The sequence below is a fragment of the Kwoniella newhampshirensis genome, chromosome 8, assembly GCF_039105145.1.
Source record: "Kwoniella newhampshirensis strain CBS 13917 chromosome 8, whole genome shotgun sequence".
Classification (NCBI taxonomy): domain Eukaryota; kingdom Fungi; phylum Basidiomycota; class Tremellomycetes; order Tremellales; family Cryptococcaceae; genus Kwoniella; species Kwoniella newhampshirensis.
This window is the reverse complement of record NC_089962.1, coordinates 678,898-703,672: the sequence shown is the minus strand read 5'-3', so window position 1 is coordinate 703,672 and position 24,775 is coordinate 678,898. Positions and strand designations below refer to the sequence as shown.

The 24,775-nt window shown below is 51.6% G+C and overlaps 8 protein-coding genes across 8 annotated transcripts; 2 read left to right on the top strand and 6 right to left on the bottom strand.

The window, feature by feature from the left end:
- Positions 1-397: 397 nt before the first annotated feature.
- On the bottom strand, positions 398-1,598 carry IAR55_004448 (uncharacterized protein; the record flags this gene model as incomplete). Its single annotated transcript, XM_066947547.1, has 3 exons — positions 398-724; positions 795-1,161; positions 1,252-1,598. 3 exons carry the CDS (start codon positions 1,596-1,598, stop codon positions 398-400), a joined length of 1,041 nt encoding a protein of 346 aa, XP_066801961.1.
- Positions 1,599-2,096: 498 nt separating this feature from the next.
- On the bottom strand, positions 2,097-3,078 carry IAR55_004447 (uncharacterized protein; the record flags this gene model as incomplete). The annotated part of the gene is made up of 3 exons (XM_066947546.1): positions 2,097-2,306; positions 2,483-2,864; positions 2,957-3,078. The coding sequence occupies 3 exons, from the start codon at positions 3,076-3,078 to the stop codon at positions 2,097-2,099; spliced, it is 714 nt and encodes a 237-aa protein (XP_066801960.1).
- A 1,294-nt stretch (positions 3,079-4,372) lies between these two features.
- IAR55_004446 (uncharacterized protein) lies at positions 4,373-6,624 on the bottom strand (the record flags this gene model as incomplete). Its single annotated transcript, XM_066947545.1, has 7 exons — positions 4,373-4,551; positions 4,609-4,717; positions 4,779-5,352; positions 5,426-5,576; positions 5,649-5,742; positions 5,802-5,907; positions 5,996-6,624. The coding sequence occupies 7 exons, from the start codon at positions 6,622-6,624 to the stop codon at positions 4,373-4,375; spliced, it is 1,842 nt and encodes a 613-aa protein (XP_066801959.1).
- Positions 6,625-7,352: 728 nt separating this feature from the next.
- On the bottom strand, positions 7,353-8,787 carry IAR55_004445 (uncharacterized protein; the record flags this gene model as incomplete). The annotated part of the gene is made up of 8 exons (XM_066947544.1): positions 7,353-7,398; positions 7,454-7,574; positions 7,629-7,768; positions 7,817-7,937; positions 7,992-8,091; positions 8,149-8,517; positions 8,593-8,684; positions 8,757-8,787. The coding sequence occupies 8 exons, from the start codon at positions 8,785-8,787 to the stop codon at positions 7,353-7,355; spliced, it is 1,020 nt and encodes a 339-aa protein (XP_066801958.1).
- A 462-nt stretch (positions 8,788-9,249) lies between these two features.
- Positions 9,250-13,905, top strand: IAR55_004444 (uncharacterized protein; the record flags this gene model as incomplete). Its single annotated transcript, XM_066947543.1, has 10 exons — positions 9,250-11,109; positions 11,171-11,607; positions 11,674-12,193; positions 12,258-12,348; positions 12,409-12,507; positions 12,572-12,830; positions 12,904-13,054; positions 13,121-13,306; positions 13,372-13,633; positions 13,718-13,905. The coding sequence occupies 10 exons, from the start codon at positions 9,250-9,252 to the stop codon at positions 13,903-13,905; spliced, it is 4,053 nt and encodes a 1,350-aa protein (XP_066801957.1).
- A 243-nt stretch (positions 13,906-14,148) lies between these two features.
- On the bottom strand, positions 14,149-15,210 carry IAR55_004443 (uncharacterized protein; the record flags this gene model as incomplete). The annotated part of the gene is made up of 6 exons (XM_066947542.1): positions 14,149-14,550; positions 14,757-14,783; positions 14,844-14,921; positions 14,984-15,009; positions 15,080-15,107; positions 15,184-15,210. The coding sequence occupies 6 exons, from the start codon at positions 15,208-15,210 to the stop codon at positions 14,149-14,151; spliced, it is 588 nt and encodes a 195-aa protein (XP_066801956.1).
- Positions 15,211-15,912: 702 nt separating this feature from the next.
- Positions 15,913-22,082, top strand: IAR55_004442 (uncharacterized protein; the record flags this gene model as incomplete). Its single annotated transcript, XM_066947541.1, has 7 exons — positions 15,913-16,440; positions 16,503-18,952; positions 19,011-19,207; positions 19,261-19,869; positions 19,932-20,194; positions 20,276-20,866; positions 20,928-22,082. 7 exons carry the CDS (start codon positions 15,913-15,915, stop codon positions 22,080-22,082), a joined length of 5,793 nt encoding a protein of 1,930 aa, XP_066801955.1.
- A 531-nt stretch (positions 22,083-22,613) lies between these two features.
- On the bottom strand, positions 22,614-24,280 carry IAR55_004441 (uncharacterized protein; the record flags this gene model as incomplete). Its single annotated transcript, XM_066947540.1, has 4 exons — positions 22,614-22,814; positions 22,967-23,047; positions 23,118-23,925; positions 24,123-24,280. The coding sequence occupies 4 exons, from the start codon at positions 24,278-24,280 to the stop codon at positions 22,614-22,616; spliced, it is 1,248 nt and encodes a 415-aa protein (XP_066801954.1).
- Positions 24,281-24,775: the final 495 nt, after the last annotated feature.

Sequence of the window (24,775 nt, the reverse complement as noted above, 5' to 3'; positions counted from 1 at the left end):
AGACAGATGGACGGAAATGTTCCGAGTATTTGACGACCGCAGGAGTCGATCAATCCTTGACAATTGAGTCCTCGGTGACAGCTCTCATGCGAATGGAACGTCTCAGTGGTCCCGAGCCTATGCTGGAAGAGTTGGAAAAATCACTTGATGATGATGATCCAAGCTTCCTTCAGCCTTGTTGCTATCTCATCAACAGGGCGACCGAAAGGTGGAGGTTTCAACAGCTTGCAATTTGCTTCCGTCAGAAAGTGGCACTTTGCATGCAGCATTTTATCGAGTCTCTTTACTATGTTCATGCTCGCGCGCAAACTAATTTCGTATTGAAACTAACATCAACGGTACATTGGAGTTAATGAAGACGTCCGTTTTTTCTTCTGGCTTGGATAGTTGATGTCATTTATCCGCTTTGGACGACCCCATCGGGTGCCGCTCCGCCACCTGAGTTCAAGGCATCATCATCATCAGTCGTGCCACATTCGTGAACGCTGCGAGACCCACGAAGCTTTTCTGTGAACTTGTTGGCCACTGTCTCCCACTCCTGTTGGCTCCCGTTGAGAGTGATCAACGATTCACTTGCAGCGCTGAGGAGAGCCCGCCTGTATTTCGACGGAATACTAAACTGTCTCAAGGGAGTCATGCCTGAGATGTCAAATAGGCTTGATCCGGGATTGAAGCGGACCGCGTAACCCCAGTCTGTGATGTCATAACCGAGTTTCGCCAGTTCCTAAAATGCAAGTGTGATCCATTGTCCATTTGACCTGACATCCGCAGCAAGTCCTGCGGTGACTACTCACTGTAACTGTCAAGTAGGTCTCATTCCAACCGGTACGAATTGCCGTTGCGCAGATTTCGATATCATCGATTTTGGCTGCGAGAACGAACACTTCAAGCCTATCGACGTATCCTCCTTCCGACACCAACCATTCTTGGAGATATCCTCTGAAACGCTGGATAGCTTGGTTGAACTGGAAATCTTTCAAGAATTGGATAACGGGGAGATATAGGTGTAGCTGATCGATGCAGCTCGGTCGGATCAGGTCTCTTCCGTAGATGAGATCGAGAGCCAGAGCGAAAACTCGACCCGAACTACAGGTGAGGTGAGAAAATGCGATCGTACGAAAAGGTGTCCGAGCTTTTTCGAATAGGATCTTCATCGAAAGACTATTTACAACGCCCGTCAATTAAAGCAGCTCATCCACTGGATGTATGCAGAAATGACCATCTGAGTGTTGTAGTAGACAGATCGCGCACCTGGCATTGACGATCAATTGTTCCTTGACTTTGAATCTGTATCCTTCGACCATGATGGTGTAGTCCCCATCGCCTTTCTGGTAAAGAGCGTTCGGCGGCAATGTGTAACCAGTTGACATAGGACGGGCAGGCTTCTTGGTGTTGACAGTCCCCGTTTGATCAGAAGAAGCCGCATCGCTCACGACTGTCGAAGTGACACTACTGGTGATCGATCGGGACGAAGCTGAAACGATACGGGTCAACTTTGTCTTCTCGGAAATAGGTTGACACGATTCGCGGCCTCGATTTTTGGCTTTTTCCTTGACATAGGAGTCGTCTCTGCTCCTCTTGGAAATACCGTTGCCCATTTTGATGGCTGAGTTGGACACTGTATAGTCATGAAGTAGTATGAAGGGATGTGGAAAAGGAGAAGGTGCGGGTCCTTATATTTGTCTTGCAATTGGGAGGGACAGAGCTGTGTAGTGATCGCACGTTATAGTCACTGTGACGAAAGATGTGTCGTCATGGGAACCGCTGATCCAAAAAGGCTTTCTTGCTTCTGAATGACGATACCGTCGTGGACTGTCTCAGACGAACGAGCTGTACACCCAAGGGGACGTCAGTTAGACAGCAAGCTGTGACTCTGATGACGTGTGGCCACAACACACACCAGGATTCGGTTCGTTGTGACTCGGGTGCTAATCCTGCTCCGGGTTCCGATCCTTCCTACTGAGGGTGGAGGATGTCCACCAGCGCCTGAGTCATGCAACCGATTTCATTATATAGTGTCGTGCAATGGTAAATAGCGCATAATTTAGCAACCGTCAACAAGCAGTCGTTACAATGACAGTCACCTTCCAGCCTCCTCACATCAGATCCTTCATGATCCTCTCAAATTCCTCCGACACAGCCCACCAAGCGTTCTTATTTCGCGAGATACCTTGAGTCTTTTGACATGCTCGAACTAGAGCGAATCGCGCTTTATAAGGCATAGCTTTGTAGATGAAGAATGGGATCGAATCCGGACTGATTGTTGGTTCTGACGGTACCCGGCGATCGTATCGGCCTAGCAGATACTGTGGCACCCAGGGCAATGGTCAGCAAACAGTCACACAGCTCATTCATACCTTGCAGACCGTAGACCGATGAAATGAGAAGTGGGGAGAACACATATTGAGAGAGACAAAGCGAGAGAAAGAGGAAGAGAGCGGGAGACAAAGTTGAAGAATAAGAGAGTGAAAGGCGGACCTACCCTTGGATGAGGAGAGCTCCAGCTTTCCCCGACAATCTCTGCGCATAACGGATAATCCTCCAGAGCCATCGCCATGATCAACAACCTCTCCCCCACCATCGCCCTCATCTCCAACCAGCTGAACATTGACACCCTAAGATCTCGCAGAGCCGTCGTAGCCTGATATTTCTTCAGAAAAGTGACGAGCGCGATATATCCTTGGGCGTCATGCCATCCACTGGTGTTGTTATTGTTCGACGATTCGGTGACTTGGAGCTCTTTGCCGTAAATGAGATCGATGAACAGACCAAGAACTTTGGAAGTTTCGATGGTCCTGTCGCTGAAGATGAGTCTCAAGTCGGTGATTTCGGGAACAGATTCGAGTTTCGACTTGAAGATTGGGCTAATCATGACACAAATGGTGAAATGAGTCGGGGAGTCAGTCGTTGCTCGCTGTGTAGGACTATCATTCGTGATGGAACGGGGAGCACTCACCTCGCTTCGGCAATCTTTTCAGGGTCGACGACGTGAACGACATTGTCGCTGGACACAAGGACGAGATCGTGGTCGAGAGAAGAAGTACGGGAACTAGCAGGAGAAGAAGGCACAGGGAACATCTCGTTGCTAGTGCAGGGTGTCTGTCGTCACGACAGAACGGTAGATCACTTCGTGTGAGGAGAGATACGATAATGTCAGTAGATGAAGTGAGTGAGACTACCTTCATGTCAACAACAGGAGAAACGAGCGGCAAATCGAATGAGAACAACAACAAATTGAACGGATCGGAACCAACCTTGACTTTTTCGTATGGTCATTCACTATCATCGGCTGTGTCTTCGTCATACTGCGCGCTATGCATGTGAGGTAATACCTCCTATCCCCTATCGCGAGCGTCATCTGAGCAGGTGAGTGCAAAACGCGGCGACGCTTAACTCTGTCCGAGACAGCCAGAACCTTTTCCAGGTTCGTGCCACATTGGCAAGAGCGAGATCTGAGCGCCTTCGGACATAAGAGAGTATGAGCTTCCACTAGCCTGCCATCGAACGCCTCAATGATAGGGCGAGAGGGTCGAAAAGGCATGAGTAACAATGTTCATGATCTGACATCGGTCAAAACGTTCAGTGGGTCAGTATCGTCGTTGTGAGCAGAGATATTAGTACTGTAGGAAAGATGAGCCGGTTGTACACTGCCAACTTCGAGCCGTCAAGCAATTTTTCCGCATCACCCATAGGCTGCTTACCGACCGTCTCCATCCCCTCATACTGGGGCTGATTGCCTCCTTACGCCCTTCGAAGAAAGTGAAGGGAGGCTCGATATGAAGCGGTACACGAAAATATCGTAGCGATGCACAGAGAAGTTGAGGAAAACTGTTTATCAAAGCGGGTGGATCCAGAGAAGCGGCGGTAGTTCCATTCCTTCACATGGGAGAGGTGCAGATCGTCGATTCTATAACTTGCTGGCATTTTATATCAAGGATGGACAGCGGAAAACAATTGAATGCGATCATCAGGAGACGACTCGAATTTATGCTCACCCTTCATCGTTGACTCTACCTTTTTGACATGAGACAAATGATTTGACAACCTCAGAGTAAGTTTCATCTCACTGTCTTTGCGCCATGAACTTTGAGGGAGCCTGCATTCTTCTTTCGTTTGCACTTGACTTACGTAGCAAGATGCATACTACCGCAAGTTGGATCGTATCTCAATTTGCAAATTATGACCCAGTTCTCAGTGTCCTATGCTAATATGATGAACCCCGATGAACCAGAGCCGCGAACCTAGACCACTAAAAAGACCAAAATAAGATCCAGTCCAAACCTCTTACTCTACCTCCGCTCCGACTGCCATTTTTGTACAGCACTCCCAAGTCCATGCAGCTCCCTCGTGTTAGAAAACTACAGAGACCCGCTTATGCCTTCCCGGCTAGTCTATCCTCTATCAGATCAGCCACAACCTTGCCAACGACTGTGATGCTCGTGCCCTGGAAACCCTCGGGATAGGCAACCTTCGGCACGTTAGGTGCAGTGAAGGATACGTCATGTTGGATGGCGAAGTGTCGGATACCAAGAGCGTGGGCTGTCCATTGGTCTGTAAGACATGACTCGCGTTAGTACGCGCTCACTCGAGCGTAGACTTCCCACTCACAGTCTCGTGCGAAGCCGCCCTTGTAGAACATCTCGATGACTGCACTGCGCGATGTGGCGGGCATCCATAAGAGATGTGTGAGACCGTTCCCATGGACACCTAACATTATCTACAAAAGTTTCGAGTCAGTCTGACCGCAATTTTGTCAGCTGAGATGATAGTTCGCTCACTGTAGTTCTTCCAGCTAGTGCAAATTGCTCCTCTTTCGTCATCTTCTCCGCCTCAACGATGATCAACTCCCACCCAAGCTTCTTCGATCTCTCCTCCAAAACCTTGACTAGATCCTCGTGACTCTCCTTTGTCAATCTCCTTCTCGAGCTCTGTCTCGAGATGTACGTGATGACAGGTGCGTAAGTCCCTTGCGGCGCTAAGGGTTCAACGCTGTCGACACCAGGTCCAACGGTAGTGACCGGGTCAATTGCTCCGTGACCTTCAAGATTTCTGGATATTATTTCTTCCGCAACTCCCGAATATCGGAGGACCTGTCTTCGAATTGGTTCCCACCACCATTTCGAGGTTGTCCCAACATGCAGTGAACTTGCAACAGTACGTGCGGTAGGCCCGGTCCATTCTCCTCGGAATGCCGCAGATCGGTCGGCCAACAATGCCCGCTCGAGGACATATGCTTTTGGAATGGCAGATCGAGTCTGGTTCGTCAGGTCGGCGAAGTCATTCGGGTATAGAATGGACACCGAGGGGAACAGTGAAAATATCAACGTTGGGTTGAACCGAGGCTTGTCTCGCCTGGAAGGAACGCGAAGTTAGTGTGGACCGATTCCCTGAGTTGATGTGATTTGCGCAGTCGTTCGGCACTCACCACTCTGCTATAGTCTGATGGAGGAACCAGACCCTTCTTGGCGCAGGAAGGGTCGTCTCCCCCGCGGCCGTTATGTCCTGATCAAAGGAAGCATACGTCCGCCAAGTGCCCAAAAGAAGCTCCGCTGCAAAATGGTAGTAATGGTCGATGACTATAGACAGGCCCATATATCAGTACTGGTCGTACTGGCGCCTCACTTCGGGCTCGAAAGTGACACACTCACACTGCCCATCATTGAAAAGGAAAGTCATTCCGTCCATTTTGTACACCCTCGGTCCCCAAAGTTTCATAGCTTCAAACGGCGTGATGAATATGATCTGTTTGACAAGGATTCTGATCAATACGAGACGTCCTGAAAAGTACTGTAACGACTCACCTCATCTCCTTTTGGTTCTCTAGCCTCTGAATTCCCAGGCTCGTCGTTGGCAGGTAAACCGGTCGAAGTCATCATTCTCAGATCTGGCCAATCTTGCTTGTCGTCACTGTGAGTTACCGTATTCCAGAGATCATTAGCGACTGGACTCCCCCATAGACCACACCTCAGGACAGGCAGCTGGATCAGAGACTCACGTGACGATGTAAAATGATCCGTTGAAGATGTACAATCTGTCGAACAGTGTCCAACCAGGTGCGTGACCTCTCAATATCGTAGCCACACCTTCCAGCTCGTCATCCTCCGCTTCTTCCTCACCTTCGTCCCATGGTCTTCCATCATCTGATGCCGGTACAAATTCACTCGCATCAACACCTATCGTTCCAAATCCGACGGGTTTGACACTGTCCACAAACGACACTTCTCTCACTCCTCCGACGGCTGAACACGAGTCGTCCAACGACGAGCTTACAGGAAAAAATGTTCCCCAGGAAGGGAGCTTATATCGTGATGACGAGGAGGCTCCAGCGGCCGCGGGTGATCCTCCAGCTGGTATACTACCTCTTGAGATCACGGAGTCAACAGTCGGCGGTGAGGAGAAAAGCAGGTAAGAGAAGGAGAGGGTCAACAGACACAGGAGGATGTCGCGTCGGGTGGGTCGGAGCGAATGATGCGATGCTCGCGGCAGTGCCGAGCTATGCACTGGTGGGAGACCAGACGCCGTCGAAGAATCGCCGTTGAAGTATGATGACAGGAATGTATTCCGTTCAACATGTGGTGATCTTGGAGGTGATCCGTTGAGGAAGTTGGGGAGGACCGAAGGCATTCTGACAAGGTTGAGAGGCTTGATCTCTGGTTCGTGGAGACTTGAGAATTAGGTCGGACTGAAACTCGATGATGTGTACCAAGATTGTTGGCCCATGAAAGAGTGTGGATGAGGATACGATAGCCGGTCCAAGCTCGGAGAGAAAAGAGAAAGATTCGAAAGGACGAACACTACTGCCGCCTGTTTGGATGAGAGGTATGAGAACAATGTTTAATGTGAATGTGAATCAATACTGAGGACCCGCCATTGTTGTCCCTCTCTGGATGAGAGCAGACACGAACGATGCATGTAGAGCAAGAGCAAAAGAAGGAAAAAGGTGAAGCGGCGAGGTTGAGAAGAGATGTCCAGGCACTTACCCCTTGCCCATCCCCGCGTGTGAGTTACTTTTGACCCTGTCGTTGCTTCTTGTCTCTCATTTCCACGACATTGCAACGTGGATATTTTGTTTCACTGGGCAGGATCCCTGAGAACGATCCCGTCCCAGTAACATGCCGTTCATTTTGTCATACAGATCCCGTCGACCGCCGTCACGGCAGAGCAGAGCGAGATGGGCATTGATACATTCGGTCAATAGATGTATAGTATAGTTGAGAGTGTATTCCTATACTTTCTCACACGAGCGCACAACGAATACTGAGACTCAAAAAGTGAGAATAAAAAACGAAATAAACATATCTGGCCCATACTTCTTCAACTGCTTCTCACAGGTCTCCGCTTCTCCTCGCTCTCTAGTGCTTGGGCAGCTCCTTGTCGGCGTAAACCTTTCCAGCGTAACTGCAAAGCACCGGACATCAGTTTCCACTCGATCAATGCCAAGCAAGCCACTCACCCTTCCAAACCACTTAAACCTAGTAGCCCGATGGCAACGGTAGACACTGTCCTTCTGTCCCAAGGCTGGTTCCAGTTCTTGTAGCTGAAGTATCCGACGGCTCCGAGAATAGCGACATTCACTATGGTACGCATGTCAGCGGCCATCCCAAGTGCACCCATTGCATTTCACTCACCGGCGCCAACGAGACCGCCCGCAACCTGAGGTCGAAGAACAACCTCCTTGGCTTGAAGGTAGAACTTTGAACCCTCTGCCTTTGCTCTCTCTGCCTCTTGCTTGCCCTCAGGGGTATGCAGGTATGAGTCGGCCACGTAACTGCAATCACAATCAGCTTGAGAACCAGACAAGGTACACACGGCTTACCCCTCAGCGCCGAAAAGAGCCAAAGTACCAGCGACGGCACCTCCGACAATTCTCCTATCCCATGGCTGGTCTTTCCTGGTGTAGGCGAAGTATCCGATAGTACCAAGGATACCAACGTTGACTGAATATTGGGAGTTAAGACTATCTCAAAATCGTCTAGCACAATCTCACGTACCAACACCAATAAGACCACCAAGAGTACCAGGTCGGAGGACGACCTCCTTGGTCTGGTCCCAGTAGGGTCCCAAAGCAGATTCGGCCTTGTGCAACTCGTCCTGCGTGATTGAAGTCTGTGAGACGGGCCCAATACTTCTGATGTGCAAGGAACATACCTGAGCCTTCTTGGAATACTCCTTACCCTTCTTCTCAACCTTCTTTTCCAAATCCTTACCCTTCTTCTGAAGGTCTTTAGCAGTGCTCTTCACATCCTTCTCGATCTCCTTTGCAGTGTCCTTCGCTTCCTTCTCTACCTCCTTGCCCTTCTTCTTGAGCTCAGCCTCGTGCTCCTTGGTCCAGGCTGCACCGCTCTCGGGGAGCTGAACGTCGTCCTTGGCAGGACTGGGGAGAGGTTTAGGAGCGGCGTCAGAGGTCGATGGCTCGTACGCGGGAGCAGGGTGAAGCTCGACGCTGATGGGTGCGGTGGGCTCTGAAGGAACGACGTCGGGGTGGTTGGGATCGGATCCAGCAGGAAGAACATTGATCTGTGAAGACAATCGTATCAGTATATCGCGCCGTGAGATACACCGGAATGAATGGTCGTCAAGCATTCAGCTCACCTTGGAGTCAACGTCAGTACCAGCCTCGGTCTCGCCAGCAAAGTGACCGTCAGCAAGGTTCTGATCGGGCTTTGGCATCTCGCCAAAGGGAACTGATAACCACGTCAGTACAGATGCGAGGAGTCTAGCTTTCACATTGGGCGTGAGCGAGATGGTTGACCTACTGTTGTGGCTAGCGACGGAAGCGTAAGACATGATCAAGTTGACAGAAAGGTAGTCTAGTTTATAGAAGTTGGTATAGTTGAGAGAGAAGAAACGATTGAAGAGAGAATGGAACAGGCTTGAATTTGGATGGAATGTGATTAGAGAGAGAGAGAGCTGTCTGCGTTATGCTCCGCGACCGTACAAAAGTGAATGGGAATTGCGTCATACGTCATCGCGAGTGACTTGAACTGAACTAATTTACTACTACAGGAACACGTACCGCATATAGAGGATTATTACCCGGTGTTTCGGCGTTCGTCTCAGTGTGGCACATCTGTTATGAGAGGATCAACGTGCGGTGGAGGACAAGTGGACGTGTGTGATAAATGAGAGATTAAAGATGATGAATGGTAAAATCAATGTTTATCCTAGATTCACACACGAGCACGAGCATCAGACCGCGCATCACGCTAGAAGAGGTGACTCATCTCGAGTCGATAGGTCCACATCGTCATGGAGGATGTGGGACTCGACCATTCTCTTCCATCACCCATAACAAGCGGAGATACCTTCTTTCGCTCTCTAACGACCTCGACTTGCAGCGCCGGACCTTGTCCATCGACCTCTCGTGATTTCTTTTCAATCTCGCGATCCCGACCGTCCTCTAGCCAGACGACTTCTCTTAAGCTCAATACATCCAGCACGTCTGGAGTTCATTCGAGAGCGGTATCTACGATACATAGACCACGGAGCTCGACCTCGACTGAGACCGCCAAGAAAAAAGTCATCATTCACGAGCCGATCGATTTGACTCTTTCAGAAACAGATGAGGACGAGCCGGCAAAGATGAGTGCAGGGAATGGCAAAGAAAAAGAGCAAATTCAGATGAGTAGCAAGCTCAGCGACGCCTCCAGCACAGAGTCGATCGTGTGTCTCGGCCAGATACCAAGCGGGATGAAGAGGACGGAAGACAGTCGAGGAAAAGGACAAAATAGGCTGGTACAATCACAGCTACCTATGAGTCGAACGATACGACTTTCTGCATCGAGGTCTCCCAGCAAGAAGCCCGATGCGACGCACAGGGCACTTACATCAAGCGTGTCTGCACGTGGTGTGCCGAACAGTAGTATTGCCGCCGTTGACCGTTCTCCTCTCAGCTCCGCGCAGCGCTTGCCACCAAGTCCCAGCAGACCGTCTCACTCTGTCAAACCCTTCTCCTCCAATCGCAAGCCAGACCCGCCTACAGCTTCCGCTGCGACGGTGCCGCCGAAGAAGAATGCTTTCTCAGCTTCTCAGCAGAGGCCCAGTACGACTTCTGGCAGCCATGCGGTGCATCCTGCCCGCCCCCATAATGTTGTCCGGACACACGACAGACCGGTCCCGCCTATCCCCGCTACAGCCAACAAATTGACGTTCTCAACATCTGTATCTGCTCCTCCTCGCGCATCGGTCCCTGATCCTATCTCTCGCGCTCCCACCAGTCAAGCGCACGAGAAGGTCAGAGATAGAAGCACGACTCCTCGGATCACTACTGCTGATTGGACAAGAAAGCTCAAAGCTAGGGCCGAAGGCAAACGATCTGACACGCCTGCAAACGGCGTCGTAGGATTGCCGAAACATGAGATATCGCCTTTGAAGGACTCTGTTGCCGCTGCGACGAAAGTCCGCACTTCTTGTGAAGATGGGGCATCACTAAATCTAAACACCTCGTCTAGACCTCTGCTGTTCACTTCTACCAGACCAGTCCCACCGAGGCAGGATAACAACGCTCGTACGACCAGCTCCGGTGCTGGACCTTCCAAACCACGATCGAAATCGATTGTTTCTAAGTCGACAGACCACGACAATGATGATGAGTCATACCGACCCAAAATCAAAGGCGTATTGCAACAGTGGCAACCTGCACTCGTGCCAACTCCTCTTCAGCGACCATCTCGCCCAAGACCTCAACCAGGGGCTTATGAAATTCCCGCTGCCGACACTCCCATTAACGATTGGCCGCGAAGTCAGTCCACCCACAGTGCCGAACGATTCAAGAGGTCGAAAGGGAAACAGAAAGAAGCGGATATGGCACCGGTGGCGAAATCCATCAATCAGGCAAAAGTCGAGAGTGCCCGGGCTCCAGTCGTGGAAGAGAATGAGGCTGCACTAGCAGTGTCAAGGATGTCAAGTGCGGAGAGTATTCTCACACCTTTGTCTAGTCGCGCTGGCTCTTCATTAAAAGACTCCTCCCCGCCTTCGCTTTCACCGCAAATACCGCAATCACCACTTTCGGACAAAGGTGGTGCACCATTGAGCGAGTTGACGAATGGGAATTCGATAAGTCCGTTAAAAGCTAAGCTTCAGGAAACGGTGGAGGGGCCAACAGACATCGTAAGTTAAGATCAGATGTGTACCTCAGAGGCAATACTGATGTTGGGGACATATGCTACAGTTAGACGAGTTCGCGGATTGGGATTGGGCCGAGCCTGTCCCTGAAAGTCACGGAGATACGATGCTACAGGCGGCGTCACCGATGAGGGACAGCTTTTCGCGTCCGAATGATTCTGGAGCCGAGATTCCAAAGACGCCTGTCCCTGGCACTCCGACGAAACCGTCGCAGCACCAGCTGACACCCTCTCGTGTCCCGCCAACAACTCCTCGCTCAACCCAGAAGCGTTCGCATCCTACTTCCCCCTTGTCTTCAGCTAAGCGAAGACGTATACTCAGCGACAAATGGGAGGAGGTGTTGAAAGAGGAAAGAGCTCTGGAACAAGCTGAAGCGGAGAAGGCGAGGTCGAAAGCGGAAGCTATGAGAAAGAAGCTGGAAGAGGTCTCCAAAGAAGCGGAAAGAGAAGAAGAAGAACAGGATGATATAGGTGCCTTGCTCAAGTGAGTGTTATGTACCGCACTGGATACAACTGGGATGCCCTTGACTGATACGGAGCCGATGTCCAGTGTCATCTCGAAGACATCGCCTCAAAAACTTCTACCGGTCCGATCCATAGGCACGCTACAATCCATTCGCCTCCGAGAAAAAGAAAGGAAAGCCAAAGCTGAAGTCGATTGGCTAGCACGAAGGGAGAAGAAGGTGCTAGCTGCTCGACAGGCCGAACGAGAAATCGAAGATAGGAAACGAAAGCACGATAACAGGATGTTCGACAAACTGGTCAAGAATGCTGAAAGAGGAGCAATCTTCGAGGAAGTCATGAGAGATTTGAGTCGGGGAGAAGCGGAAGAAGCTTTCCCTTCGCCTGATTCGGGCAATTTTGACGATGATGATTCTGCAGGCGAAGACCAGGAACTTGTCGAAGGGGATCGCACTGCAGATTGGGATCTGGATCAAGTCGCTGACAGATTGATAGACGATGGGATGGACGTCGACAAAGGGTTGTTGAGGGATGCAAAAGCTACAAGGATGAATGGAATAATAGACGAGGACATAGTCTGGGACGGATTTTGGAATGCGAAACCTGAGGTGAGCGTGGGTCCCGACGAGAATTAGTGGAAACTGAGCATTCTGAAACTGACTTGAAAAACAGCATCCGATAGAGAGCACTTCGGTTCCTCAATTGAATTTTTCCTCGAACGATCCGGTATTGTGCCTCATCAAAGCGACGGCCGAGGCAGATGGTAAGTCGTCGTCATGTGAGTGAGATTCCATATGAGGTGGCGGCTCATTTCGCTTCGCAGATATCGACACTTTGACTGTTCTGATATCATCAGGTATCCTCGATGCAATCGATCTCGAAGACAGTCACTCTGAGGTCTGTGAATGGCTCCTTTCTGCAAGTGAGGACAGATTCATGCTCTTATCTGCGGTGTTCATCTCGCTGATATAAGATGGTATGGGTAGTACTCACAACGACCGATCCTCAATGGAGAAGCGTTGCCACCATCGCCTTGCTTCAAATAGTGACAAGCAAAAGCTTTTTCACTCACTTCACGTCCGAACGGACTATCGCTACACTCCAAGTTCTTGGGGCAAGCCATTCGATCCTCTTTGATGGGCCCGTCGATCAAGTAGACGCTGAACCTTTCCTACCTGAGGTCTCGGTTACGGACAGGGAGGGGGCATGTGTTTTATTTTGCCAGCTGATCTGTGCGGAGACGAAGTGAGTCAAGCTTTTCGGAGTTGATGGCCTGGTCTCTTAGGCTGCGGAACTGATCAATGTCACTCCTTTTCAGACGACATCCTTCGTACGCGTCGAAAGCAGAAGCGAAGGTCTTGCTGCCGGTCTTCCTCCCGCTGTTTGTGGATTCTTCTACCTCTGATACACTCAAACGATATCTCAGCGAGGTCATCAATTGTCTGATCGGCCACGGCATTAGCATGGACGTAAGTGCTCACAGGATTCCCCATGAGCTTGTACGAGTGATTAACGGCTGTGATTTCTCAATGCAGGGGGAAACAGATGGGTTTCGAGATGTAGCAGTCCTTGTAGACTCTGTCAGCAGATCTTATCCGTTGCCCGTTCGCGCCGCCATTATAAATGCTCTCGGCGTGCGGAGCCCGGAAACGGGGGGCGTGCACAGATGGCTAGCTTTAGAAAGCTTGCTTGAGGGAAGCGCAGAAGAGGTCGACCAATCAGTGAGCCAGTAGATGACATCCAGCATCCGATGACTGGCAATTGATCAAGGTATGACGAATTGTAGAGTCCCAAGCCAATGGTCCCTCCCGTCCCTCTGCTTGTCAAAGGCGTTCAAGCGATTTACGATGCTCTTCAATCGGACGAACCCAACTGGTCGGACATCAACCACCTCGTTTCCTTTCTTTACGCGGCGATGTCAGACATTGACAAGATCGTGGAGATGTATCCGCCAAACATGGACAATGTTAAAGGTGTAAAAGAGTTGATTGTGCAGCATCCCCTTGAGGAAGTCAGGATCTTGATCAGGCACAGTCGAGATAGGATCTGTGAGTGTCCATTTGTCCGTAATCCCACCAATGGGCGATAGGTTGGCAGTTGGGCATCTTGCTAACTATGATGATGCCTGCTAGCCGACCAAAGTGATGGTTCACGGAAATCTTTAGTCAAAGCGCGTCTGCATCAACTGCTGGAAATCTCGCGATTGAGCCTACAATTATCGCTCAAAAAGAGAATAAGAGCGAGAACCGTTGGAGAAGGGCTGAAGCTGGGTCAAGGTGGACAGACGAGACTGGACTTTGCGAAGAAGGAGGTCGATTGAGGAGCGTGACTATACGGATCAGTGAAACGGACGTAGAGGTGGGAAATTGCGCATGGAAGCGGTGCTAGTTGGGAGGATTGACTGTTCTCGATGCTGGACGATGTTGTAGACGTTTCACCGTAGTATCGCTGTGGTCTGTACCATTCTATCATCGTTGTGCATAGCATCATCTTATGTATACGTTACATTCTCCCAAATTGTAGCATCTATCGAGTCAATGTATCGTATACTTCTCTGAACCGGTCACTTCTGCTCTTCCAAGGGTATCTCATCTTCTCCGTCCTTACTAAATCGCAAAATTGGTTTAGCTCCACCCATAAACTTGGTCTGACTACCATAAGCCACCAATTTCCCCAACCCCAACCCAACTTCTCCTGCCCCCGCACCATCGGGGGTAGAAGCTGATGTATCCGTTGTCGTTGTTGTTTGAACGGGAGGAGGAGCAGGAGGAGCAGGAGGGGTATAGAATTCACATCGAGTGTAAGCCAATGTCCTTCCTAACTGTTCGACACGACCAACGATGATGAGGTCGGAGCCGTCGATACCGCCAGGTCGGACGAATTCGGTGGAGATGTTGACGGAAACGCCGGTCGGCGCGGAGATGCCGTGTGTGGAGAGGGATAGGGAGGTTATGGTGTCTGTAAGCTGTAGGATGGGGGGAGATGTCGGGAGAGTGGGAAGGGTTGGTGTGGTGTCGGTATTGGGCATTGAGGAGAGGATTGCCAGAAAGGTTCCATTGTTTGAAGAAGGATCAGTGAAGCATGAGTGAATGACGGAGGTAATAGAATAGAGTGAAGTGAGGGTTAGCGACGGAGTATTTGCACGGCCATGTCCAGTAACGCGATACGCACAGAGAGGATGACACCGCCGTGGATAGTCTGGAAAACGGTCCAGCTCGTCATCACAGTCTTCAGCGACGTACACAGATAGCAGCTCACGTTATGGTTGTTCAAATGCTTCCCACCGATCTTGAACACTCCTCTCAAGTATCCAGGACGAGCTTCGAGCAGACGCAGCTGCAAACGATCAAGAGGATCAGCGTCGGCATGATCGACTGCTCCGGCAGACGTCACCGTACAGATGAGAGGACGTTGCGGTCGTGACCTACGCGTCGGATTGGTGGACGTCAATGAAGGAGACCCAGTATCATCTGTCGTCGAACCAGGACACCTACCACCTTTGGCCAACGTCGTTTGCCAACACTGAATATGGCCCACGATAACGCATCGTCGTAAGCTTCGCTTCATGGTATGATAGGTGAGTGTTGGTCGATCCCACCTTGTCCAAGAACCTCAAACATGCCATTGTTGATGACTGTCCGACTGCACCTACTCGATTGCAGTCGTCGCCGCCATGAGATTCGTGAACTGGCTCACTCTCAGCATTGACAGAGTAGCTTCGTCATCACTAACCCCTCGTCGTCAACTCAGTCAGACCTGCCCGGTGGAGGTTTTGATCGTTGTTTCATTATCTTTTCCCTTTTTGATTTTTCGCAGTCCTCATCTTGTCACTTTCACTCTCCACGTGGTGTCATCGTTCCAGACCCGCGTACTACGATTTGCCCTTTCACGAGGTGCAACGCTGCTACTCTTGTCTCGCCGTGCTATCTATTCCTCTATACATCTGACAGATCACCACTCGTTCATCTCCACCCCTCTGTATATATGTCCCGCATACTCCAAAAGCAGAGCTGAGCTCGATAGCAAAACATCGGTACCAAGCTCCCGGTGGAGGTGTATCACCGTCTTCGGTCACCGGCGACAAGGACTCACACACGCACACGCACACGGACGCGAGCGAGCGAGCGAGCGAGCGAGCGATATAGAAACGAAAAGAAAAACACCCCGGTTCGGCACAAGGAGTTGAAGTCTGACACACGCCAAAGGCATATCTTGAAACGGCACGGAGAACCCAACAGCAACAGTAACACGGACAACTCGTATGAAATGACCATACTCTAGTGCACTCATGTTACCGTAAGAATTACGTCCAAAAACGCGAGCGACCATGGAGAACGCCGAAGCAGGGCCTTCACGACCTCGTCCAGTTGTCGTCGTCGCAGCCGGTCCGTTGCCGACGCCGCTGGCCCCGGCTACTCCAACGTCAAAGAAGGAGAAGAGAAGATCATGGTTCGGACTTTCGTCTCCTTCGGTCACGACACCAAAGAAGGCAGATAGAGAGAACGAACGGGAGAGGAAGACGAGCGTCGTCGATATCTCGGAAGAGCTCGAACTGCCACCGGTTTTGAAATCGGAAAGAACGTCAGCTGCGGTCTCCAGAAGTGGTGGTGAGGCGTCGACGGACGAATCTAGAGAAAGGGGAGAAGAGGTCCTGACAATAGATGGAACACCGGATCCCGACCGCACTATAAAAAAAAAGAAGAAGAGATGGTCACATGACGCTGACAATGACTTTGAGGTTCTGAGGATGGAGGAACTCGACGGCAAGGGGAAGATAGCGGAGGGGGAGAGACTTGCCTCGCGGTCGGTGTTCGACCGAACGGCAATGGATCAACAGGGAGACGGACAACGAATGGTCAGTTCTGCGCAACATCAGTTCCACTCCTTGAATGAAGCTGACATTCAGCTACACAACAGCCTCACGCTCCGTCACTAAGAACACGCACATTCTCGCGTACGGCTAGCGATAGAGATACCTTCCGGCCAGATCCCCCGATTCCACCACCACCGCCAGACTTCACACCTCATAGTCCGACATCAACATCTTCCGCCCCTCATCATATAACGATCAAGCCACGCACATCCTCCATGACCTCCAACCTCTCGCCAACCAGCGCCGCGTTCTCCGAGAAATCCCAGCCTCCCATTCCGGTTGACGTTGATCGTCCCCTCCCCCCGCTCCCATCCTTCAATTCCTTTGGCATCCCAACCCCGCCTCACGAAATTGTGGTCACGCCGAGCAGCCCAGCAAAACTGACGAAGTCGAAAACGCCTAAACGATTTCCCAATTCTGAACGACGGAGTCGCTCTGCTACTGGACGACCCAGAGACAGCTCGCCAGCTAAGAGATCTAGAAGTACAGCGCCTGCGTCAAAGATAGGTCTCGGTTTGCCCTCAGCACTGTTACCTTCCTCTCGTACGCAATCTGCTGAGGACCTCGCACCACCGCCTGTTCCCTCCAAACCCCAATCTGTTTCTTCACCGCTGCCATCAAGGTCGGGCAGTCCTATCCCGAAGATCGCGTTCGTAGAACCTGAGCAGCCAGCAACTGATCGTTCTAAAGATTCGGACACAGAGAAACGATCCCGTGTTAAGCGCGCAAGAAGTCTCTCAGGGATATTCGGCAAGACCCCTCCTCTTGTCCAGGCAGATAAGCTGCCTACCCCGGATAGTGTGGACAGCCAGGATGTGGAGAGCTTAGGCAAATCCCAAGGTGTGCTCGAATGGCTAGGTGTGAAAAGAACCATCAAGCGGAGACAGTCTGAAGCCAAACTGAAAGAGCAGGGCTTTGAGTCTGTTCCGACACTTGACCAACTGCCCGATGTTGAACAGGGTAGAAGCAGAGAAAGCTTGATCTCGGTTCATGCGATCGAAGCGGGCAATCTCAGCGACACCCTACAAACCCCTCGCCGACCAGACTTGCGATCTGGTTCCTCAACCGTCACCATCGTGCCGCAAAATTCTACGCCCGGTAGATTGGCAAGTCTATTCAATCGGAGAACGTCAGCTAAGGATCCGGAAGAAGGACCGGAACATCCGCCAACAATATCGGCAGCGCCTCGTCCAATTCCCAATGCTGGGCTTCGAGGCCTCACCGCCAGTTCCGAAACGTCTTTCATCCTACCAGCGGTAGATCCGCTATCTCCAATCGCGCCGGATAATGGCCACTGGGTGTCAAGTCCCGGCACCGAGGGGGAGGAAACACTGTTCAGCCCAGGTGGAAGTAGTCACTGGGGCCCAGGAGTCAGGCCATGGATGGACGCAACGGATGGACATAACTCTTCTCGATCGTCGACCTCATCTCCACTTGGTCCTTTGCCCGAGCAGGAGCTTTCAGCACCGGTCCATAAGGAGCCCTTGAAGAGCCCTGCAATAGCAAGAGAGGGCAGGCTCCGCTCATGGTCCGATGCACCTTTGCCTCCTCATCGGGCACTGGGAAACGCTACGGGACCTCAGTCATCAGGAAGAAGACCTTCGAGCCCTGGCATACAAGCAGGCTCTCAGTCATTGCAGCCTTCGCCTCAAACTCCTGGTCGCCCTGGCCTGGGCAGTCGCTCAAATTCTGGTAACTCAGCCATTATAGGTAGGATGCGAAGTGTATTTTCCAAAACCACGTCGAGAAGTCGGAGCAACAGCCTGTTACGTCAGGCGAGCAGCGACGCTGATGAGTTCGGAAACATAACCAGCCAGCGTATGCGGCCTTCGACATCATCGTCGTCGATTGCTTCTTCGGTCTTAGCTCGTGGTCGATCGCCAGGAGATGATAGACCACCAAACAGCATCGCTCTGGGTCTAGAAGAACGATCTCCCAGGACGTCTTTCACTCCCTCTATGTCCTCGCTTGCTTCCCGAGGCTCCGCTCGGAACTCGGTTGTGCCAGATCAAACCTTGGAGATTGCTCAGAAAGCAGCCCGCAAAAGCAGGGCACGAGCGTCTACCATGTCTCTCGCACCCACAGCTCATCATTTCACTCCGCCGTCTCCTGGTCTCTTCCCAAACTTAGCAACACCCCCTCGCCGACGTCCCGGCACCATCACACGCCTGTCAAACGGTCTTTTCGGCTCGGGACCATCCTCGCCCAGGAGTGCAAGTCTCTTTCCACTTCCACCAAGATCCAGCGGTTCCATCTCTTCAGTTACCACTACGGGAAATGGGATGTCGGGACACAATTGGGAAGAAAGCTCAACAGGTGCTTTCAGTCCCGGTACGAGTCCAAGACCGAGTTCTGGTAGCATATCAGCTGCTATGACAAGCTCGGCCGTGAAGCAGGCCGCGCGGAGAGAAGGCGATGAGAAACCAAGTCGATGGTTAGAAAGGGTTGTGAACACTGTCGGGAGACATGAGATTGCGAACGTACTAGCAGCAAGGTGAGTGACGTGCAGTATCGGTCAATGAGAACGAGCTGAATTCCTTTTCATATTTCAGCGGAGATGAGTTTCACACGGAAGCACTCGAGACTTACCTGGCGACGTTCGACTTCACACACAATGCTCTGGACGTAGCGCTGAGACGACTGCTCATGCACATGTCCTTACCTAAAGAGACACAACAAATCGATAGGGTCATCGAGGCGTTTTCCAAGCGATATGAGTATTGCGAGCCGGGCCTGTTCGGAGGCAAGGGTGAGCTAAAACTGTCCGCATAATGACTGCAAAATCAGCTGACATCTCATCAGATAACACTTACGTTCTTGCATTCTCCATGATGATCCTACACACGGACGCCTTCAACAAGCACAACAAGAACAAAATGACCAAGGCAGATTATGTCCGCAACACCCGGATGAATGGGGTACCTCCTCTCGTACTCGAGGCGTTCTTTGATAACATCACATTCACTCCCTTCGTGTTCATCGAGGACGACTCAGACCTCAAACGCTCATCGGGTTACGAGACGGCTTCATCCAGCTTGTTTGGGCCTTCGACGCCAACCTTCTCAGGTCCACTCAACGCACCAAATCCATCCTTAAGCAAGTCATCAAAGGTCGATGTCTACCATATGATTGTCAGAGGTCTACTCGGAACCCTGCGTGTGGATGTGGAAAGATTGGTCCCGGCGGATAATCCTTTCTCATGCCTTGGCACCAGACCTTTTCTGGACTGTGACGGGTTGAGTCGAGCTTTCGCGTCCGCTCATAGTCTTCTGATCCCCAGTCCCACTCTGCAGTCGCAGAAGAAGATGACGGGCAAAATGGCACCTGCTACCAAAAGAGGTGGCAGTGAAGGCACTGCGGAAGCAGAGATGATTCTGCGAGTCACGAAGGTTGGATTGCTATCTAGAAAGGGTGAGCTCCTTCGAAATGGTCGCATCTGTTGCAGCGAAGTTAGGCTGACTGTAGCTCCAAAGATGACGGGGGCGAAAGCAGCAAGAAACCGAATCGAAAATGGAAATCTTGGAGTGTCATTCTCACAGGATCTCAATTGCTGTTTTTCAAAGATCCGACGTGGGCTCTGACGCTACTTGAGCAAGCTCAAGTGAGGATGGACGAGAAGGAGTCGCAGGATGGAAGCGGACAACACATGTTGTTGCCGAAAATGACCAGCTTCAAACCAGATGAAGTGTTCCCGGTCAAAGACTGTATCGCCGTGTATGACAGTACATTCAACTCTGTGAGTGTAGCCGTATTTGAAACAGGGCGGCAGGAGAACGAGGAGGGAAAAGATCACTGACACGGAGTGGTCTCCAATCAGCATCCAAACACTTTCCGCTTTGTTATGCCTCAGAATCGTCAGTATCTCATGCAAGCACCCGACGAATCCGAAATGAACGAATGGATCACGTCGATCAATTACGCATCAGCCTTCAAGACCGCTGGTCTGAAGATGCGAGCCGGGACGATGAGAAAAGACCAAGTCATTCTGGCAGGAGCAGCAGCCGCTGCTTCGCATCGTCGAGAGATGCGTGGAAGTGTAGAAGGTCAAATGCGTAGCGAGTCCTCTGCGCGAAATGTAGCTGGCGGGAAGAGGGCGGTCTTCGGTGAATCAGGATCGGAGAGGAAGTCCAGTGAGACTGAAAATGGCGGCAAGAAGAAGACTGCTGAAGTCAAAGGGGTGGATGTGGACGGAGCGAATGAGAGGGTCAACGAGGGAGAACAACTGGAAGAGGTGTTCGGAGTAGTCAAAGCCGAACTAGCAGCTGGTCGAGGAATACCGGCTACTAAGAACGTCAACGTGTCCATGAAAGCGACCGCAACTCCCCGCCTCAGCGAAGATGGACTGGTGAGAGAAAGCCAAAATCTCAACACTCCTTCTGCGCAAGCATCCAGAGTTGGTGCGATCTACGTGGGTGATACTTGTCTGATCCTCGCAATAGTCATGAGCTGATCGTTGCCCTCTTCTTCAGGCCCACCTGAACTCTTTGCGAAAGAAGTCGGCTCCCTTGGAAACCGCGATCGCCCATACGCTTCTCGTTGTTCGCAATCTTGCTCTTTTGACACCCTTCCAGAAGGCTACTCGTGATCGGATCTCTACAGCACTTCCTCCCATTGCCCATCGTATCCAATCGGACCGACTGTGGCTATCCAAGTTCCGACTGTGGATCAAGGTGTTAGAGCACGAAGCCGAAAGGGAAGATAGGGAATGGAAGATAATGAGACATGTGGCATTGCAAGCTGCGGCAAGAAGTATGAGAGAGGATGGCGTCGAAGGCGTGGTCAAGGACGTGGTAAGGGACGAAGAGGGAGGACCTAGAGCAGTGCCTGTCCTTGCCCTACCGATCGCTGAGGGCGACCGGGATGAGGCAAGTGACGGAGGAGGCGGAGGGGACAAGCTCGGAACAAGCCCTGGCGAATTGCCGGTCATTTTCAGAAGATCAAATGACGAACCTCTTCGTTCAGACACGGGCAGACCGTCCGTATCACAAGGAATGTCAGGGACGAGTACGTCTACTCCCGACTTTTCGAGGCAATCGTCCACCGATTTTCTGAGTGTGGTGTCAGAACCTGGTCTACTGCGCAACGGAAGCGAGGATGCCCGCAGAATGAGCGACACGGAGTATCTATCCGAGCCGGAAATCGGAAGTCGACGAGGATCCACCGATGAAAGAGGGCAAGGGGACGGTTCTGGATCTGACCGGAGTGCAGAAGAAGGGAGGAGTGCCGAAGGAGAATATAATGCGGATGGAACGCCTATGATCATGATGTTCCCGATGGAGAGTCCGATGGATATCGGCGTTGAGAGAGAGGCGATACTTGGAAACCCTATCAACGGGCCAGCCAACGAGGAGTTTGATCCGAACACTGTCGAAGAAACATCGACAGCCGAAACGAGTCACGAGGAAGTGGAGGATGATGACGTTGAAGACGGGAAGCAAGGAGTGACACATGCGGAGGATAGAGAAGAAAAGCAGGAAGAACAAGCAGAAGATTGGCAATCCACCAAAGCGGCAAAGAGGGTATCGTTGGTACGTCCGGGTGAAATGAGCGATTGGGAGAAGATGAGTATGAGGAAGATTAGCGGTGCGAGCGCGAGTGCGGGTGCGAGTGGAAGAGGGAAGTAAGCGAATGGTACGACATGACTACAGATTACAGTCTTTGCACACCTGTTGTATTTGCATGCATGCTACGACCCAAAGATGGTTGTATAGTATATCGTTGTTTAGGCGACCAATAGGAGTTGGTCCACGAGAGGATTGGCTTATGGGATCGTGGGCAGTGGAGAGTGGAGTTGGCATTTTGTAGCATCACTCATGTTTTGATGCATTCTTTGGATCATTATCGTCATCGCGTTGCAGCTCGACTGCTTCGCACATTTCCACATGTGTGAGAGTGGTGCAATATGTCTTGCGTGAAAATGTTCTCATCGACGGTATTTTGTAAACTCATGTGGACACGGTACCGAAAAGCAGTTGTTTGCATACATTTTCATTATACTCTTCTCAAGCACACTAGCGCACGCCCAAACACCCATGGATCTCGCATAGGTAACTCATTGTAACGACCAGATTTTTCACCAAATCCTCTCTCGACTGCGGCTACCACTGAAACCCATCCGGCGCGTGTCTCTTTCAAGACCGAGACCGACTTGGATCTTACAGGAGGAGAAGACCGCCGCCCATGATAGCAGTACCCAAGATACTGACGAAACCGACGAGACCGCCAACGAGACCCTTGCTCGATACGACTTGACCGGCAGAGGAGGCTGCCCCGGAAGTGGTGGCGGGACCGCCAGTACCCGAGGGCGCGGCGGTGGATGTGGCGGTGACGGGGGTGGTGGCTTCAACGGAGGTTGCCTGTGGAAATCAAGTCCGATTCATCAATGATTTTGATTCCTAGGGAGAAGAGGATGAGAATGCCGTGGTCGAGATAAAATGGCAATCCTTCAAGAGCCCTCTAAGGAAGGAAGGAAGGAAGGAAGGAAGGGCTGGTGTTCTTGCCCACTTACCGCAGCGGCTGTGGCCGAGGAATAGGCAGAAGCAGCCGCTTCAGGGTTGGCGCCCGGGTTGACCAAGACACCATCGATGATCTACGCCGAAGACCATAGGGGTTAGAAACGGTCGACCTCGCACGCGACATATCTCTAAACATCCACTCACATGGATCACACCATTGCTGACGATGACATCGCTCTGAACGACTCTCGCGATACTTCCGCCGCTCGAGACGAAAGTGCCCGTGGAGTTACTTGTGAATGTGAACGGTTGACCCGCTGCCGAGGTGTAGTTCGCGCTTGCCAACTGGTTTGAATACGCGACGGTACCGTTGATGACGTGGTTTGCCAAGATGGTCGAGATCTGAGTCGAATTGAGCTGACCCAAGGCCTGTGTGACGCCTAAGATAGCGGCGTCGTTGGGTGCGAAGATGGTCACTCCTTGCGAAGCGGACAGGGGATCCAAAAGACCTGTTTGGCCGATGACCCCTGCCAAAGAGGGGAACAGCGTGGTTGCCACTTGACCGATGGTAGGTGGGAGAGTGAGGACCTCGTCAATGATGTAGACCTGCAGGTTCGCGGCACCGACAGGACCGGTGGTCGACACGTTGTCGGAAGCTTGGTTGATCTCGAAACTGGTCCCGTTGGTAGAGTTCTTGCCCAGGACCAACGGAGCGGAGAAGTTTCCCGGAAGGGAATATCCTCCTCCGCGGAGTAGAGATCGAGCGATGGTGTGGTTCGGAGCGGTAGCCACTCCAGCAGGGAGATAGGTGTTGTTGAGGATGTGGTACGAGAGGATCTGGGTCAGGAGCGTCGTGTTGGAGGAGACGTCCTCGGACACGTTGGCGAATGCCGTATTGGAAGGGGCGAAGACGGTCTTGTTTCCGACGCTGAGAGAGGTGAGGAGGGCAAGACCCTCGGTCGTGTTGGCAATGCCTGTAGCGACGCCGACGAGTGAGGTAAGGTTGGCTTGGCTGGACACAGATTGCACAGTGCTGTCAGCCCCGCTGTCTCGCAGTCGTTTCCAAGCTTTGCAAATGGCAATGACGAGAAGCCAAGCAATCGGGTACGATTATACTCGGGCTTCCAGAATCGGAAGCCGAAGACACCCTTTCAAAGCAAACGAAAGGATGGGCCGTACAGAGCAAGCAAGCTCATTGGAGGAACTCACGTCAAAGCAGCCAGTACAGCTTGCAAGTAGGCTTGCGGGTTGGTAGCAGCTGTCTCATTACCGCCGGCACCAGCACTGGCACTGGCGCTGGCGCTACTGCTCTGGCCGAAGACTGAGGCCGGAAGGAGCACAAGAGAGGCTAGGGCCGAAAGTCTCATTGTGATGCTGTTTCGATTGAGCGATGTGGATGTCTGAATGAAAGTGCAATGATAATGTTGTTATACAGATGAACAGGTAAAAGAGAAGAGAATCTTGCGATTGAGATCTCTGCATTTGGATATGTATATATATATATATATATCTGCTGGACCCACCACTTCCAGATAGAGTTGGTCGATGTCGAGCATGTAATCCCCACCAAGTAAGCCCTCTAGGCAGAGGAGATCGAGAACGCACGGCGGACGCGACGACGCCATCTCGCAGTAACTTTATGGATGATTGAGAGAAAGAAACGCGTCGAGCTGCTCCACGGCCAAACCCATACAATCGACCGCGCAGAGACAAGTCCCGGGACGAGGGAGAGATGCAAGCGTTAAGTGGTACGGTGGTGATAGTGGTGGTGATATAACGTGATTTTGGGTGTAGAGATCAGATGACTGATCATTGTTGATGGGCAACAAGAAAAGTTGGAGTTGATCCACCGTACGTGTACC